Source organism: Platalea leucorodia (assembly GCF_965183815.1).
Source record: "Platalea leucorodia genome assembly, chromosome: 4".
Lineage (NCBI taxonomy): Eukaryota > Metazoa > Chordata > Aves > Pelecaniformes > Threskiornithidae > Platalea > Platalea leucorodia.
In genome coordinates this window covers 14498204-14514650 of record NC_138826.1, presented here as the reverse complement: position 1 = coordinate 14514650, position 16447 = coordinate 14498204, and the positions used below count along the sequence as shown (strand labels likewise).

At 46.6% G+C, this 16447-nt stretch overlaps 1 protein-coding gene across 2 annotated transcripts in view; it reads right to left on the bottom strand.

The window, feature by feature from the left end:
- The window catches only part of SH3PXD2A (SH3 and PX domains 2A), a gene marked incomplete at its 5' end in the record, with an annotated part of 263482 nt that extends 247035 nt beyond the window's left edge, over nucleotides 1-16447 (bottom strand). For both annotated transcript variants that reach the window (XM_082308802.1, XM_082308803.1), the window contains one exon: nucleotides 16376-16447. In XM_082308802.1, coding sequence (XP_082164928.1) covers nucleotides 16376-16447 — 72 coding nt within the window. The remainder of the gene's footprint in view (nucleotides 1-16375) is intronic.

Below are 16447 nucleotides of genomic sequence, written 5' to 3'. Positions count from 1 at the left end.
AACAGTGAATTTAAGCCTAAGAAAGGCACACCTTCTGCCAGTTGTTACTTTTACCAGTGTCTCTGAAACAGTGTGAAAACTACTGCCTTAAAACATAAGGCACTGTGTTCCCCCTTGGGTCTCCCAAAGAAATTAGCCTCTAAGACAGAGTTAAACATTAAAAGGGCAAATGAGTCTCAAACTGCTTTGATGAAGTTACTACCATCCCAAAGCCTTCTTAATTCACTGATAACAAATTAGTCCTGAAAGGTATATAAAAACTGGCACTGAGCATGACAGTGAAGACACTGGAAAATCCCCAGGTCAGGTCCTGGGAATGTTCACTAGCAAAGGAAGATGTAGACACACCAGCCAGGAGGACAGCTGGCCAAATAGCCAGGGTCAAGGACGGCTTTGGATGAGGAACTCAGTACTTTGGAGCGGAGTCAGCACCCAGCTTTGTAAAGGGGACAGCTTCAAGCAATGCTGATTTTAATGGCAAGAGATCTATAACTGCACAACTTGGACTCATGGGGATTGAAATCCCAGGGGTTTCTATGGCCTCTTCCTTACCCCAAAGGCAAATGCCAAAAACATTAAAAAAGAGCAGATATGGAAGCTGAAGAGAGAGAGTGTTTGTCTGAAACACCCCAGCATCAGTTTTGGATCATCAGCATCACAAACCAACCTACATAGAAGCTTGCTGATAATCACCCCAGCTATCTCGACCAATACACATGATGTGGCACGTCATTTCTGTGCCTGCCAACACTATGAGCTCCGAATGTGACCCTGGCTCTCTTCCCCAAGCACTGAGAAACTCTTGTTATGCTTGGCTCCCCCCTTGTCCTCCCTTCACAAAAACAGCACGCTTCCACAACGTCAATCTGGACTTATTTACTGCTGTTGAAGCTCAGGCAGAAACCGCAGGCCACCTCTCCTCTCACCCAAGTGGGACACACTCACTGCGCATTCTCCCCAGGAGCAGAGGTTGCCCAAAGGAGAGGACTTCACCCAAGCGCTCTAGCAACCCTGCCAAGCATCTCATCGGGCAAGTTGCTGCCCTCTAAGATGATGCCCTTTATCTCTCCCACTCTGTTCCCAAGACCTGGTGAAAACTAGTTTATCTGTGCTTTCAGAACATTAAATAGACACCATCTGCTTAAGATTACCCTCATTAAAGTTAACATGGGAAGATAATCAGCCACATTTTCTCTTCTCTGCTTCTGCAAGTGAAGTATCACTTGCAAGACTTTGGGACTAGCTTTGAAACTCCCTGAAGGGAAGAAATTAAACAGTGAAAGAACCACAAGTTACTCTTCAACAAGCATCCTCCTTCACGCTGACACAGTGCGCAGCTCAGGGACAAGACAGACCCAGGAGCCCGCCTCCAAATCGCATCTAACACTATCTGGGAAATCACCCCATTGAGGTCAACTTTATTCCCAGGCAGCTGCATCTGGCCCCTGCCAACATGGGCAAGGCTGTACTTGGCAGAGCAAATTAACCCACCACATGCTTGAAGTTGCCCAGATTGAATTGTCAGTGCCTGGCCTAAATAGTTCACTTCTTCAGTCTGAAATGACTGTGAGAAGTGTGGGGCTGGGAAACCTGTTTGCTATGTACCTTTGAGGGTGGCCTCTTCTACAAGAGGATGCTAGAGCAGCTCAGCAGAATGAAGGCTAAGAAGGGACACCACCACTCTTTACAAAATAGTGGAGAGAAGTGGGACAGGAGGTCAAATAAAACAGTGATGAGACCTGTTTATGCAAAAGGACAATACTGTCATGAGAATAAACAGGATGGTTGTGAATAAAAATGTCTACACTGGAAGTTATTAACCATCAGAAGAAGTTTGAGGCTTCCAATCAAGCCAACCCAACCACCTTGAAGGTTCATATGCAGGAATGCGACATGCTTGCACACCATTAATGACCTAGGACTGTCCCAGGTCTACGTTCTACAGTCCCATGAGCCACACACAATAGTTTCATCCATAAAAGAAAACTTCTTCCATCTGCCCAAATTATCCACTGGTCTTGCGAGGGCTCCGAGAAGGCACTTCTGCCAGGAGATATATTGCTGCACACACACTGCTTTCCCTGTTTGACCTGCCCACCTTGCGAAGAGGTGCTGACGCACAGACTGTTGGGGGATCCTTCGATGAAAGGCATTAGATAAGTTCAAAGCCTGAATGTATATTAATAGTAATACCTGACATGATACCTCTACAAAAATAAATTCCCGCTTGACCAAAGGCTAGAAAGCAGAAAGTGATCTACCAAGGCCCAGATGTGTGACACTAGCCCATAGATGTGTGATGGGATCAAAAAAAAAAAAGTATGGAGCAGAGGAGGGAGCTGGAAGTGATGACGGGAGGCTCGCTTCCTCACTGCGCGCACTGTTCTTCCTAACTTCATCTGGTCAAGACTCAACAGCTCTCACCAATATTAGCAATATGCAGCAAGCCTCAGAAGCCTGAGCTGGTGCCATACAGTCAAGCAGCATCTGGGAAAGCATCAGAAGATCCAGGTTGGGCCAAAGTGAAGTTTTATCTAAGCTCAGCACCCTGTTTTTAATGAAGCTAGGTGGTAACTGCTTAATAGCAACAGAGAGAACACAGTGTGCTTAGTCTTTAGCAATCGGGAGATTACAGACTATCTGACCCATCACATATCTTGACTGCTGTGTTTAATAGCAGCCAGCCTTGTCCCCAGAAATTTGCCAATTCTTTTTTTGAACCATTTATACTTTCAGCCTTCATATCACCTTTCAGCAAGGTGCTGCACAGCTTAATTACATGGTGGAGAAAAAAACATCTAATTTTATTCCACCTTGTACACAAGAATGTCGTAATTCCTGCACCATTGCCAAGAGGCTGAACCTGTTCCTCTCCGTCATCTATCCGTGCTGGTACCAGAAGAATTCATGATCTTCATTCAAACAAGCATCTCTCTCTCTTCTCTTTCTTCTGCTTCTAGACTACTTCAGCTGATTTGGGATATCATTTCAGACAGTTCTTACTATGAGAAGGACTGGACTGTTGCCAGCCCCAGAAAGACCAACTAGAGCTAGGGATGGGAGGCTTGTTTGTTTTAAACAGATTAGCTCCCAGTCACTGAAGGTAACTTTGTAAATCTTTACTTTCATATCCTTCGCAGAGACAGGGGGCAATAAGTCTAGAAGCAAACCAAGGAACAACAGTTACAAGAATGTTGTAAATAGCATTATTTCATTTGTAGCGAGTGTTGCTTCTGAAAGCTAAGGAAGTTAATTTATAATTTGACAACCAGTCTCTTTAATAGGAACTCAGCTATTGTGTTTTGAAACAAACAGGAGCTAGCACAGGCTGGGTACTGCCCTGGCTATGACTTGGCTATTATTTTACCAATTAGGAGCAGGGCTGGGCTGCAAATCCCTTCACCTTGTTTTGCATGCGGAACTTGTGAATCCAAGAGTTTGTCTTGGCTAAACTCACCAGAAGCTGAAGCTTTACAAACCAAGACATCTTTGCTAAACAGGTACAGGAGCCCCATCTAGGACAACTAGGTCAGAAAGCGTTAGCCGCAGCTGCTAGACCCTACACATTTCCCATAAAGCACCCATAGGCCTTTGATGGACACAGAGACCAGAACACAGGCAACGGTGGGAAGAGCGAGCCTGGGAACCCAGATAAAGCCCCAAAGTGAATGGACATTTGCTGACGACAGCACTGTAAAGTTGGCCTTGGTGCTTGGCTCCGGGTAAAACAATGACATAATGCTGTGTTTACTAGCAGGGAAATCTGAGGGTTGGAAACGGGTCTGTAAAAAAAACCACTAACATGTTTTTTTGACAAGCCAACAGATTAACATCTATTGTCACTGGGGCAAGGCCAAATTCAGCTTGGAAAAGGTCCAGGAGTTTGATGTCACCGAGAGGCTTGCAAGGACGTCAGCTAAAGAGCGTTCCCATGTCATTTCAGCATTTACTGCTGTGTTACTGCCTAAAGCAAGCTATTAGCCACCATCACCCTCTGTTTAACCCTTTCTGTCCCAACACGCAGTAAAGACAACAGGTTGGCCTTTTGGCAATAAGGGTTTGACCCAGATCTGCTACAGCTCACATTAACCAGACGCAGAAGATCGATAAAGGACCAGGAAGGACAGAGTGCTGGCAGATAAAATGCTATCAATCAGGTTTGGAGTGCCAATGCTGTGTTAGTACTAGCTACAGTCTCTACCTTTCTAGAGATAGAAAGGGTGGGCATCATTTCCTCATTTGACTCCTTAGGCTGTTTTCAAGTCCCCTGTGATCCAAATCACGCGGCCAGTTGCACCCTCAACTTGGTCTGTGTCAAGGTCTTTATCGTAACCCAGCCAACACCTCTCACACACAGCAAGACAATGGCCAAGAAGTTTAAGTTCCTCACAAGATCCCAACACAAGGACACCTGGACGCCCATAAAAGCCAGTGCCTGGTAGAGAACAACCTCACTCTACTCACCAGATGAGTTAGAGCCCTGATGGCTCTATCACTGTATGATAACGTGGTGGGCAGAGCCCCACAAAGCCCTCAGCACACAGGGAAAGCTTTGTATCCCTCTCCTCAGGCGTAAAGGGTGCAGTAAGCGTATCAGTAGTATACTCTCAGTCCTACAGACCCTCAAAACCCAGCAGAAGGCCCTGGTGCTTGCCTACAGGGTGCTCTCCAGTCCAGCCCTACTACATTTGGAAGATCACCTAGAACTCCAGAATTAAGACAACTGGAAATAACCCCATGCTGGGGGCAAGATTAGAGCTTTTCAGAAGAAGAGGGGGGACAAAAAGGAAAGAATAAAAGAGTATTCTTAAGGTCTGGCCAGGACTGTGGCATCAGCTCCAATGGGACCTAAAGATCCTTTCCATAGGATCTGCTTTCCAGCCCACTTCTTTGACCAATCCACTCTTCTTCCACAAACGCAGAGCAACAGATGTTAAAACACAAGCAAAACACATCCGTGCACACACAGACAAAGCCTCAGATCAAAATCCCAATTCCTACCACACACCTGCATGCTCCCCCAACACAAGAATTATGTAAAACAGTAATCCCAACGTTCATCCTGGCCAACACCAGGGCGCACAGATACACAGCGTTACTCACAGCTGAAGGCACCGATAGAAAACCCAACACAGGCTGCCACAACCAAGCAATTTGGCCATCATCTTCAGCGGTGAGGCCAAGGGTCTGAGCAGCAGCGCCTTGCTCCCATCCCCAGGCTGTACGTCCTCTGACCCCACTCACTTGGGCCAGAGCCTCAGTTCTTTCAAAAAAAGGAGGCTCCCTCTGAGATGGTGGTGCCTGTCGCACACCAGTACACACCATCATCCTCCAGTGCCACTAGCAAATTGCTGTTGCTATATAAAAAACCACTGGTCCTTATGCCAGCAGGACAGAGGCAGGTTTAAAGACAGACTCATGGACTCTCTTGTCCGGATCATGAGTACTGCAATCTCCAAAGCTTGTTACCCGTGACAAATTCCCTTAAAATATCTTTAGTTTAAACGGAACTATTTATACTTATCTTTACAAATCTGAGATGTCTGTATTAAAGGATGAAATGCAAGCTACAGCTGCCCAGCACAGAAACAGGTGGAAAGCTGCTGCCTCAAAGCAGCCCAGAGTTTTGACATAGACTGTTACAATCACAAAGACAGCAGCAAAAGATTAAACAGAAAATCTCTTCCTGAGCAATAACAGCCAGAAGACTCTTCGTATGCCTCTAGTAAGAGTATTTCGGAGGCTGGCTACCGCGCTAGATTCCCTTCAATGTAAAACATCCTGTGCTGTCTTTATAAAACACCATTTGCTGAAGCATTAGAGGAAAACGCATCTGGATTCAGGGAAAGGAAAGAACTTGTTAAGGATGTCCGGGGCATGTAAAATGCAGAAGATACAGGATTGCTACCCCTTGGTACATGGAAAACCAGCATGGATGTTCCTCTAGAATCAGTCACTTTTTATCTGCCTAAGCCAACAGCACTAATCTCTTGTTATTAATAGCAAATAAGCAGCCCTTTCATTAGCGGAGATATTACTACCCATGCTGGTTCAGGAATACTGACAGTTTCACCTGATATATATTTATAACACACACTCACACACAGAGCTTCCCTTCTACTCCTGGTTTTCCTCTGTCCCGTCCCCGAAGCCAGCTCCAGAGCCTGTTTTAATCCCACTTAGGAAAATGCTGAACTCCAGTCTTTCTTCCTGTGACATGTTTGGGAGATGGGAGGAGGGAGATGCACTTGATCTGCTCTCCATGGCTTTCTTCCAGGAAAATACTTCACATATCCTTGTTTGTTTGTTTATAAATTCTAAGTGATTTTAATGCTGGTGAAAGTTGCTGGAGTGACGGCCCTGGGAATCTGCAGGCCTCCCACTTATGCTCTAGCAGGGGCTGTGCCAGCTGCCCTGCTTCTGCTGAAGACTGGGAGCTCAGCTGCCTCTCGTGGCATCTATCCCATGAATAACTGTCCCTCAGCTCAGACTGCTTGAGATGAGGCAGGTGGCAGACAGTGACAAATTTTCAGGCAAAGGAAATACACTGAGCTCAGAGACAGTGTAGCAAAGTACTGACAGGGCAGCGGAATGGAAAAACATTTAAAAATGATTTTCAGAGTATTTTGCTTGAGGTCACAGGGGTCTACCATGGGTTTGCACCTGCTGGAGAGGGGAAAATCAGGAATAACCTTCTCCCACAAAAAATACATGCATGGGTTAATTTATAAATAATAACAGAACAGCGTGAGCCAGAGTAGGAAAATCTCTGGGCATGCTGAAGGAGCAATTAGAAATCTCATCTTCACAGAGTTAGGAAAATGGTAATTCAGATGCTCTCTGTTGCATCAAACCCCCGAGGGCACAAGAATGCCTGGCAAGAAGATTTCACCTCTGCTGGTGAGCTTTCCTGACAGGGAACACAGAGACACTGGAGAGAGATCAGACAGCAGCAGCTAGGAGCCTATTGCCAAGGGCCTTGCTCCCAGAGAGACCATACTCCATGCCTCACCTCAAATACCTCCACAGACCCTGGGACTCCACGACAGGAAGGAATGCCCTAGAGGAACAGGCTCACAGCCGGCAAGCATGGCTGGCATCCTAAATGTACGTTTCCTCAGAGGGGAACGTAGCTTTTATGTCATCCCATTCATTACTGTGTCTGCTGAAGGCTATCAGGGAAGCAACGGTCTGACTCCCGTTTCCGGATAACAACATGGCCTTGCCATTCTGCAACCGCTGCTCCCAGGGGTGGACCTGCTGGTAGAGGAATATGACCCAAACTCAAGGGTTTCAAAGCCTACACTAGCAGTCAGCCCTTGGGTGACACATGCATCTTTACACTTTATAAAATGTGAGTAAATCCTGTCAGCCTTGCAGCAGAGCACACCGAGATCCAGAGAGGTTAAACAAATGATCAAGGCCACACCACCAGTAAAGACGACATATGAGCTCTTCTACCACAATACACAATGTCGTGTGTATCACACTGGACAGGAGTTCAAACCTTTCTGGATGATTTATGAACTTTATACATTAAAGTTTGCATTTATAGGTATGTCCTGGACAGTGGAGAACCACTCTTCCAGTATTTCAGAGGCAGTTATGGAAGACTTCTGTAAAGGAGACAGAATGGCAGTGTGGAGCTGCTGTTTAAATGCAACCATGGTTAGTAGAGGTTTGGCATGTTTCTCGCTATGAACATAGATAGGGATGTTTTCCTTGCAAACAAGTTTGCATCAAGCCTATAAAATCATGCTGCTGATTGCTGTGAGCATAGGAGCCTAGTGCATCACTGCGTTTAGTTAGCATCGTTTATAGGAAAAATAAAACACACCCCATTGGTCAGAGAAACAGTGCTGGCAACATATCAAAACATAATTATTGCTAGTTAGGTTTCAAACACAGTATGTATGGGACCACACACATATTTATGGACACTTAAAGTCTATGAATATTTTATTCCATCCAACGAGTCAACCATCACAAACTAAAGAAGTTGCATTACAACAACGAATGTTCCTATACAGCATTGCAGCCTTATTGTGAAGCCATGGCACACCCAGATCCTGTGCTAGAGTAGTCAGGGCCTATCAAGACCAATTAAGAATACACTGCAGCATACTACTGCAACCTGTGAAATTCTGACAATGACACAGATTTGGGGATGTGTATTCTGCCCGCAACAGTAGAATGCTCCCAGTCTAAGGACTTGGTTAGTTACCTACACATTGAGCTCCTCTTCCAAAAACTGGAATAAGGAGTAGCTTTGCCAAAATCAAGAGCTCAACAAAATCAAGAAGAGAATCTTTACGACTGTCACAAAGGTCACCCTAAGCATGAGAGCAGCAGTTAACACCACCACATGGAGCATTTACAGGTACTACAATGAATAGAACATCTCTCTGCTCTACCTTCACCCCAGCGCAATTTAAAGTGTTATTACATTACCCTTCTTCATGCCTGTTCTTTGCAGTGATGCCTAAATGACCACCAGACAGCAGTTTGGGTTACTATTATGTTGAGAGGATTACCTGCTCAGCTAGTCGATATTGTCTCACTGCCCCCACCTGCCTGTATCTGTGTGTCATCGCTTGTCTTAACAGCCCAGCGCAGAGACCATCTTTCAGGCCTGTCTGCGCATGTTTTAGTGCAAAAGCATCCTTGCTTTGTAATAAAGGCTCTTATGCATTCCAAAAACCCCATATTTATAAAAACATACAATGAGTATACCATATGACTGACATTTAGTGAATGTGAGTTTGAAAGACTGACTTCTTATTATATATTCACCTGGAAGGTTATGCAAAGCATAAGTGAACAAGCTAAAGTGGGAAGGTTCTAACTAGGTCACAAGATGTTCCAATTTAAAATCCTTTCAGGTGAAGAAATCCACATGGTTTCCTTTTGCCTCCCCCTCCACCCCAAATGTGATGATGTCCCTGCCTAGAGGAGGAGAATATATTTTTGCTTTTATAGTAAAGACAAAGGGAGATGCACTATATTAAAAAAACATAGTAATTACAAACTTCTCAGTAAAACTTTCAATAAAGCCTCACCAGAGGTGTGAGCCAAGGCCCAGGGAAGTTACTGGGAGTTTTTTTTAGAGTTGACTTGACTGTGTTTGGTTTTGACACTACCTGATTAAGCAGCAGACACCACCAATTTCAAACAGTATGCTACTGTGCAGCTCTCTGCCTTCTTCATGTAATATTTACACAGCACGCTCTAGGCAAGAAGGTGTCAGCTCTAGCTACAAGAAAGCATTCAGCTTCACAATGCCAAACGACACACGGTGCTGTCAGCCCCCTCTAATGATCCTGCTCTTCTCCGTGGTTACTGGGGACCAGTTCCCTTTGCGTGAGCAGGCACGGATTAAGAGGATACAGCATGAAAAAGGAAGATCAAAAAAAAAAAAAAATCATCTCACATTAGAAGGTCCAGCTGTTTCCTCCCAAATGACTAAATTAGAGAACTTGTACGTCACCTCCTGCCTCAGGTAGGGTCACATTGAATCCCTCTTCCTGTTTAATCCATATAAAATGGGAAATGGGTTTTGAGGAAGACAATGACAGAATACGAGAGTAGTATTTTTTCAGGCTCTGTACTTTCATCAGATAAATTGCAAGACTGCTTTGGAAGCCAAAGAAAAGAATAGAAAATGCTGCCACACGCTTCATGGGTGACCTTCGGCCAACCACTTGACCTCTCTTTGCCTCACCTTCCCAATGAGGGTACCAGCATATACCCTACCTCGCAGGGATGAGCGGGCGGCAATACCTCTGAGCTGCCCATCTCTCTAAGGGCTGGGCGCGTGGGTGGGATGAACAGACGGGCTGCCCTGGGATGCAGGAAGCCTGGGCTCCGTTTCCTCCTCCATCACTTGCTTCCTTAGGATGTCTGTTCATCTCTCTCTCCAGTCACCCCTTCTGGGAAAAGGGCATGATTTGGTCTCTCCAGTCCTCTCTCTTTATAGCTCAAAGCAGTGAGACTCGCGTAATTTTGATTACAACCCGTCAAGCTGTGTTGCACAAATGGGCACCAGCACCCACCCACCCACCCCGCTCAGGGCTTTTATGAAGCCAGAGGTGACCTGCAGCTTGCAGCAGCTGAAAGCATTTGTGCTGTCTCTTAGGTCAACATCTCCCTGGCAACCAAGTCCCAGTGAAAGTCAATAGTGGCATCTTCGTCACTTTTAAAATGGAACTTGGAGGCTTTTGGAGCTGTTGGCCCCAGCTCATGGGCTTGCTAAAAGCTTGTGTCTGAGCTTTCTTTTGGCTGCCCTCCCAGCACGCTGCAGGCTCAACCACAGGAGAGCCAGTACAGGCAGCCTGCCGGGATGTAAAGCCTCCTGCGTTATTTCATTCTGCCCTGACCATAACAAATCAAAACAACTCCCTTGTCTATTGGTTTTTAATCTATTCCTAAGGCTGGGGACAGCCGTTTGCAAACTGTTGAATTTAGATACTACTGTCCTTTTGCTGAATGTTACCAACCCACAACTCTGCTGGAAGAAAGGACTATGAGTGCTCCTTAATCTGCTGGGCTACCCTACTGCCCGCTGAAGAAGCCTTGTGTTATAGAGGCAATAACTGCCAGACAGCACATGATGAAAAGCAAGTAGATGTCTAAAGCACCTGAGCTACTTTGCAAACCTGCTCTGAACAAGCTCGAAGGACTGTGCCTCTCTTGGGCACTTCCTAAAAGAAGGTAACATGGAAAAGACCTCCAAGAGAGAGAATCACATGCAGGTATGGCACTGGAAGGTTAAGAGGATGCTGAGAAAGGGAAGAAAGTGAACCTCTCAAGGCAGTGAACAGGAAAACCTGTACGTTATGTTGGCCTCACAAAACAATGGTGCCTGAAAAGTAAAAAACGCACCAGGACACAGAAACTAAAACCTCTGCTGTTGGGGAAGAATATCACTTCAACAAGCAAGATTTCCATCAAGAACCGGTTGCAGTTATAAGGAAGAGAGAAGTCCTCTAAGCACTAGTGGGTGCAGGCAGCATTGGACCAGCAAGGTTTGATCTCTCCCTCCTGCCATCCCTGCTCCTCTGACCATTTGGGAGCAGGGGCAAAGAGTTGAACCAACCTGCAGAGAACTGTCTATCCACAGCTTCCAGATATTTCAGAAATACTGACTTCTTTTCTTCCTGACATGTTTCATCAAACATTAAAAAACAATTAAAATTTTGTAGTCTGCAAAGTCCCAAGTTTTGCATCTAAAACAGGCAGAGTGGTAGAAATTATCCTTAAAGACATATGTCTACCCCAGCAGGGTGGTGGTCTACATACAGAGAAAGCTACTGCAGGGGAGAGGGAATGTTTTACCCCAGTCTGCTTTCTCCTGAGGTCTCCTCTGCTACACACACAGGGGATCACAGCCACCTTTGCCATAACCCTTGCCAATGCATGGAAGTTCAGTTCTGAAGAACAATGAAGTCACGGAGCTGCCTGCTATTTTTTTGGCTCTTTCCCAACACCCCAGGCAAAGATAATAGTAATAACAATAATAATAATTATTCAGCCCAGTGAGTCAAGCTGGATCACGGCCCCTGGAAGGAAAGCCACACAGGGTGTCTTGGTAGGGGGAAGGGGAGAGCAGAAAATGGATCGTAAGACCTAAATAGGTACTCCATCTACTCATCTAACACTGCCTTCTGACTCACATCAGGTCCCTTACTGCGGTCTACCTGCAGGCCACCGGCCATGTGAGCTCCAGGTATGTCACACCCTGTTCACTCTGGAAGAGATCTGGCTCACAGTCTCCAGCTCTGCTAATTAAAAGGGTCAAGCCAAGGTTGGGCGTTTCTTACCAATGAGGTGCTGGTACTCCTAGCAGAAGTGGCACATGGAGCTCCTCAACTCAGACCTGCAGGCAGGGCCACACTGGACAACCCATCTGGTGACCCAAGCAGGGGGAATCCAGCTCCTTCTCCCATGGTACCAATGAGGGACCAACACAGGAACAAAGATCTTTGCCACTAAACCCATGACATGTCCAGACCCTCCTTGTCAGTGCTGGCCTTTGTATAACCAGCAGCTTACAACAAAGAGAAATGATGCCTGATCACATCTGAGTCGCTCTTGAGCCTAAGCAGTAAGCAGGAGCAGCTAAGACACAAGGAACAGAGCTTGACCCTAGCAGTACAATTTTTTTTCTTCCAAGCATACTGACGTTTTACAACAGGTCACTTGTGACAAGCACACTCAGGTTCTCCTGGGAGCAGTGCTGAAACCCAACACAGCAGGACTCAATCCCTTATAATTCAGCAATGCCAGTGCCCAGAGGAGGTTAGCAACCGTATCCATGCAGCAGAGAGATTCCTACAAGAGCGATCTCAACGTTCAGAGATGGCATTAGGAAACAATTACCCTGGGGAGGAATTGGGACAGCACGCAGGCATCTCAGATGACTAAAATCAGCAATGCACCTCACTCTAACTGGAAAGAGACAGGGCAGCCACTTGTAAAGCAAGAGCATTTTACCTTCCCTCCAGGCTGTACAAAGCTGAAAAACACAAAAAGCCCAACCGCAACCAGAGTAGAGTAGTGCTGGAAGAAGAAATCTGTACTGATGTATCCATCCCTGCCCTTGGGATAACACAGGCACACTTAGAGACCTCAGAAATGACCTCAAGCATATAAACATCTAGTGAGATAACGCACATCAGTAACTACCCAGTCCTCTGCCGAAGAACAAGTGGTCAGGGAGGGGGGTGGGGGATCCCATCCATTTGGTTTCCAATGAATGTTTGCCATCACCTAGGTCCTGCAAAGCTGTGAACAGGTGAAGGTGCTAACCCACTCTCACCTCCCCAAGAACAGGATCAAGCACACCTGGTAGGCAGAGGCTCCCTGCAGGGCTTCTAAAGGAGTCAGACATTTGGGTAAAGGGTAAGCTATCTGCCTAAAGATAACCTGGAAGCAGAGGGAGGGAAGGATGCCTTGTTTAAGCTCCTCGATAGATGGTTAAAGGAGGCAAGCATCAACAGTGGGTCTTTTCAAATAGAGAATGCATTTCCGGTTTGGGATCATTTCACGTTTCATTCAGACAATCACAATTTCAGACTAAAAGCCAGAGAAGCTACCCCATAAACAGATCAAACTTCAACAACTGTGAGACAAGGCTTCCAGACTGTATAAAATTTAGCAGGAGCCAGAAAAGGGATTTGGATTTTGTTACCAGCTTTTTCTCTTCAGAATAATTAACTGACACCTTCAACCATTAACTGCAATGTCCTAATCCACCCAGCTTCACCACAGCATTGCTCAGCCAATGTACGACCCCTGTTGCACCAAGGGTCTTTCCAACAAACCCAGACTTGACCTTCCTGACATTGTTCTTGTTAAAAGAAAAGGGAAGGGGGAAAGCGAGGAGATATACGAGTTTTGAAGTATTATCAAGCGCAAATCAATTTTTAAAAGACCAAAAGCATGGAGAAAGAATAGGAAATTAATTTGGAATGTCAAAAGCTGTAAGAGCAGCAGTAGCTTGTATTAGGGATATACCACACAAGAGGTACGTGGCTATTGATCCAACCTTCTGTTTATCCCCTCACATGCTGCCCTCCAGGGCCCCCAGCCAACCGGGTGGCATTGTGCGACCCAGTTGCTGACAGGGATGCAGAGGGAGACATTGCAGATTCCTTCCCTAGTAGCTATTTCCAAGCGGGGGAGAGAGCTGGCTGGGTTCCTATCAAATAGCACTGGATCCAAGATTTTAGTCTCTTCCCATGTGCAAAGCCCTACAAATCTTCCAGTGAGGTATTAATCTCTTCAGAAGTTTCACACACAGGGATCATAGCAGAGGATATGCAAAGTCACCTTCTTTCTTTTACTTTGTTGAGTCAAGACCACAAAGGCTATGCTTGTATCATGAAAGACATCTGCTCCAGGGAATGATTCCTGACATCTAGGCCAAGCAGCGCAGGGGCTCATGTGCTACTCACATTTAGCCCTCTCCACATGCCCCAATGCCCAAGACTTGCCTTCATCTATCCAGGCTCCACTGTGGCCCTGAAAGATCACAATTAAAAGGAAAGGGAGTCACATTAACATGCCTGCAATGCCTATGTCGCCATCCACCAGAGAAGCACATCATTTATCTGATGCCAAGATGTGTCGCGTGGCCTTAAGGCACGACATGAAGGTGTTTACAGATGTTGGAGGTAGAAAGGCTTTTTGATATTACAGAGCCACATAAGGCAGAGAGCGCCAAGCTTTGCACTCTCCAACCAGATAACAGCTGCAGCACACACATCTGCAGCAAACTGCAATCTAGGAAACGAAGAAGAGTCCAAGACTTTTGGACCTGTGGGCTAATTCACTCATCTAAAAGAAAGAGATTCACAAGGACATGGTTGACTATTATTTTTAACTGAATTACTCCAATGCTTGTTTGTGAACCAGGACCCTATTGTGCTGAATCCTGTACAGCCAGAGACTGAGAGTAAGTGGGACAGAAGGCAGGCACAACGCTAGTCACCCACCAAACCATTTGGTCTGTATTTTTTGGCCAAGAACTGGACACACAGGGATGTAGAGCTCTTGTGCAAAGACAATATTAGAAAAAGCGTACGGAGAGAAGGGTGAAGGGTAAGAAACAGATTTGCCACTGGAAGCATTAAAGAGAGCTTCTTGCAACAGTTTAGGTTACTGTTATTAATATGCAATGACAATGATCATCAAGGAAACACAGATGTATTTCTGCAGGAAAACACAGGAAATATTTTCTTTCAAAACTGTAAATAGAGGATTAAAATCCTTGTTTTCTGGTCATTTTCCAACAAATAAGAAATTAACAACATCAATTTCTCTTGGCAATCGGGAAGGTCTTGTTACCAGTTCTTTTGTCTATCTTTGTGCTTGGCAGACGTACTTCTCTGATGCTGAATTACCACCACCTTTCAGGTGAGATAACAGCCTGCAGTGGTGTCAGCCACAATTCACAGCAGCTCCTTGCAAAAGCTAAACACGCCTTTCCCGCCTAGAAGCAGTGAATAAGTAATAGACTGAATGCACAGGTCCAGCTGGCAACCTGAGAGGACACGAGACTTAAAACTTCCACTCCTATGAACTGGGCACAAGATGCTTAATTCCACGGTAGATGAGAGTTTCAACTTTGTATCTACAAATCAGCATCTCTCAGCAGCATAGTGCCCTCTAGCCTTAAGCTGCGTTATGGTTTAAGCCTTAGAGGAAAAAGCTCAGTGATATGAAATACTAATACAAAGCTTTATGTCTGATCTTTGGCCCTGTCTTTCAGGCAACCCATTCAAATGCTGACCAGCTTTGAAGAAATCTGGCAGATATGCAATGCCAGGAAACACAGTATACTCAGAGCGATTTCACACCGGACTCAACACCCCCTCAGGCGTTTCCTTACCAAAGCTGGATGATTTATCTTCTCTATACACAAAATCCAACCTTCTGTGTATTAAAATACAGGTTGTATTTTGAGGAAAGAGTTAAGGGATTTGGTGCAACTAAAACCCAGAAACAGCCAGAGAGGGAAGAAAAGATGTGTTCTCTACTTATGTGGATGGGCAAAAGCTACTCCACTGTATGCTGCAAACTCCTGCAGGCAAAGACACTTCCACATGACGCCCTGCAATACTGGAGTCTGGCAAGGTTGTTAAAAATCCTCCTCTGATGCTGCACTGTTGGCAGTAAGGTGTGAAAGGAGGAAGACGAAAGAGAGATGAAAGAGATCCCAAATGCAGAGTCTGCCTCGATAACTATGCACAGCGGCTCCCCCCCTCAAGAAAGGTCTTAATGTAACTTATGGGAGAAAACGAGTAAAGATGCATTCAGCACCCCCGGATCACTGACGCTACGGCGGGAGAGGCTTGCTCCGCTCCCCACCGGGCACCCCGCAGCGCCGTGGCCGGGATGGAGACAAACCAGGGAGCCGGGAGACCTGTCCCATCCCGTGCTGGATCTTGCTGAGCAAGAAGGGAAGATCCACCTTCAGGAGGGAAGGAAACTTCAAAACTATAACATTAAAAAGAAAAGTAAAGGCAGCAGCCAAGCAGGGGATGAAAAAGTGTGAGGAGAGAGGGCTGCATTTCCACAGCGAGCCGCCTCTCCGCGGGTCCCCGCTGACCCGGCCGCCCGCAGCCCCGCGGGCGCCTCACCTGCGTCCCCGCAGGGGCCAGCGCCGGCAGCCGGGGCTGCCCGGGCCGGGTGCAGTGCCCAGGGTCAGGCGGGGCACGGCTCCCCCCGGCACCGCCTCCGCGCCCCGGCCCCGCACCGCCCGCACCGCGCCCGGCCCCGGCCCGGCCCGGCCGCACACGTGGGCCGCCCCCCGCAGGCGGGCAGCCCGCCCGGCGGCGGACCGGGGGCTCGCCCGCGCCCCGCCGCCACTCACGTAGTGCTTCGAGGGGTTCCTCCGCTTCTCCACGTCCACCACGTTGGCGTCCAGCACGCTGTAGGAGAGCAT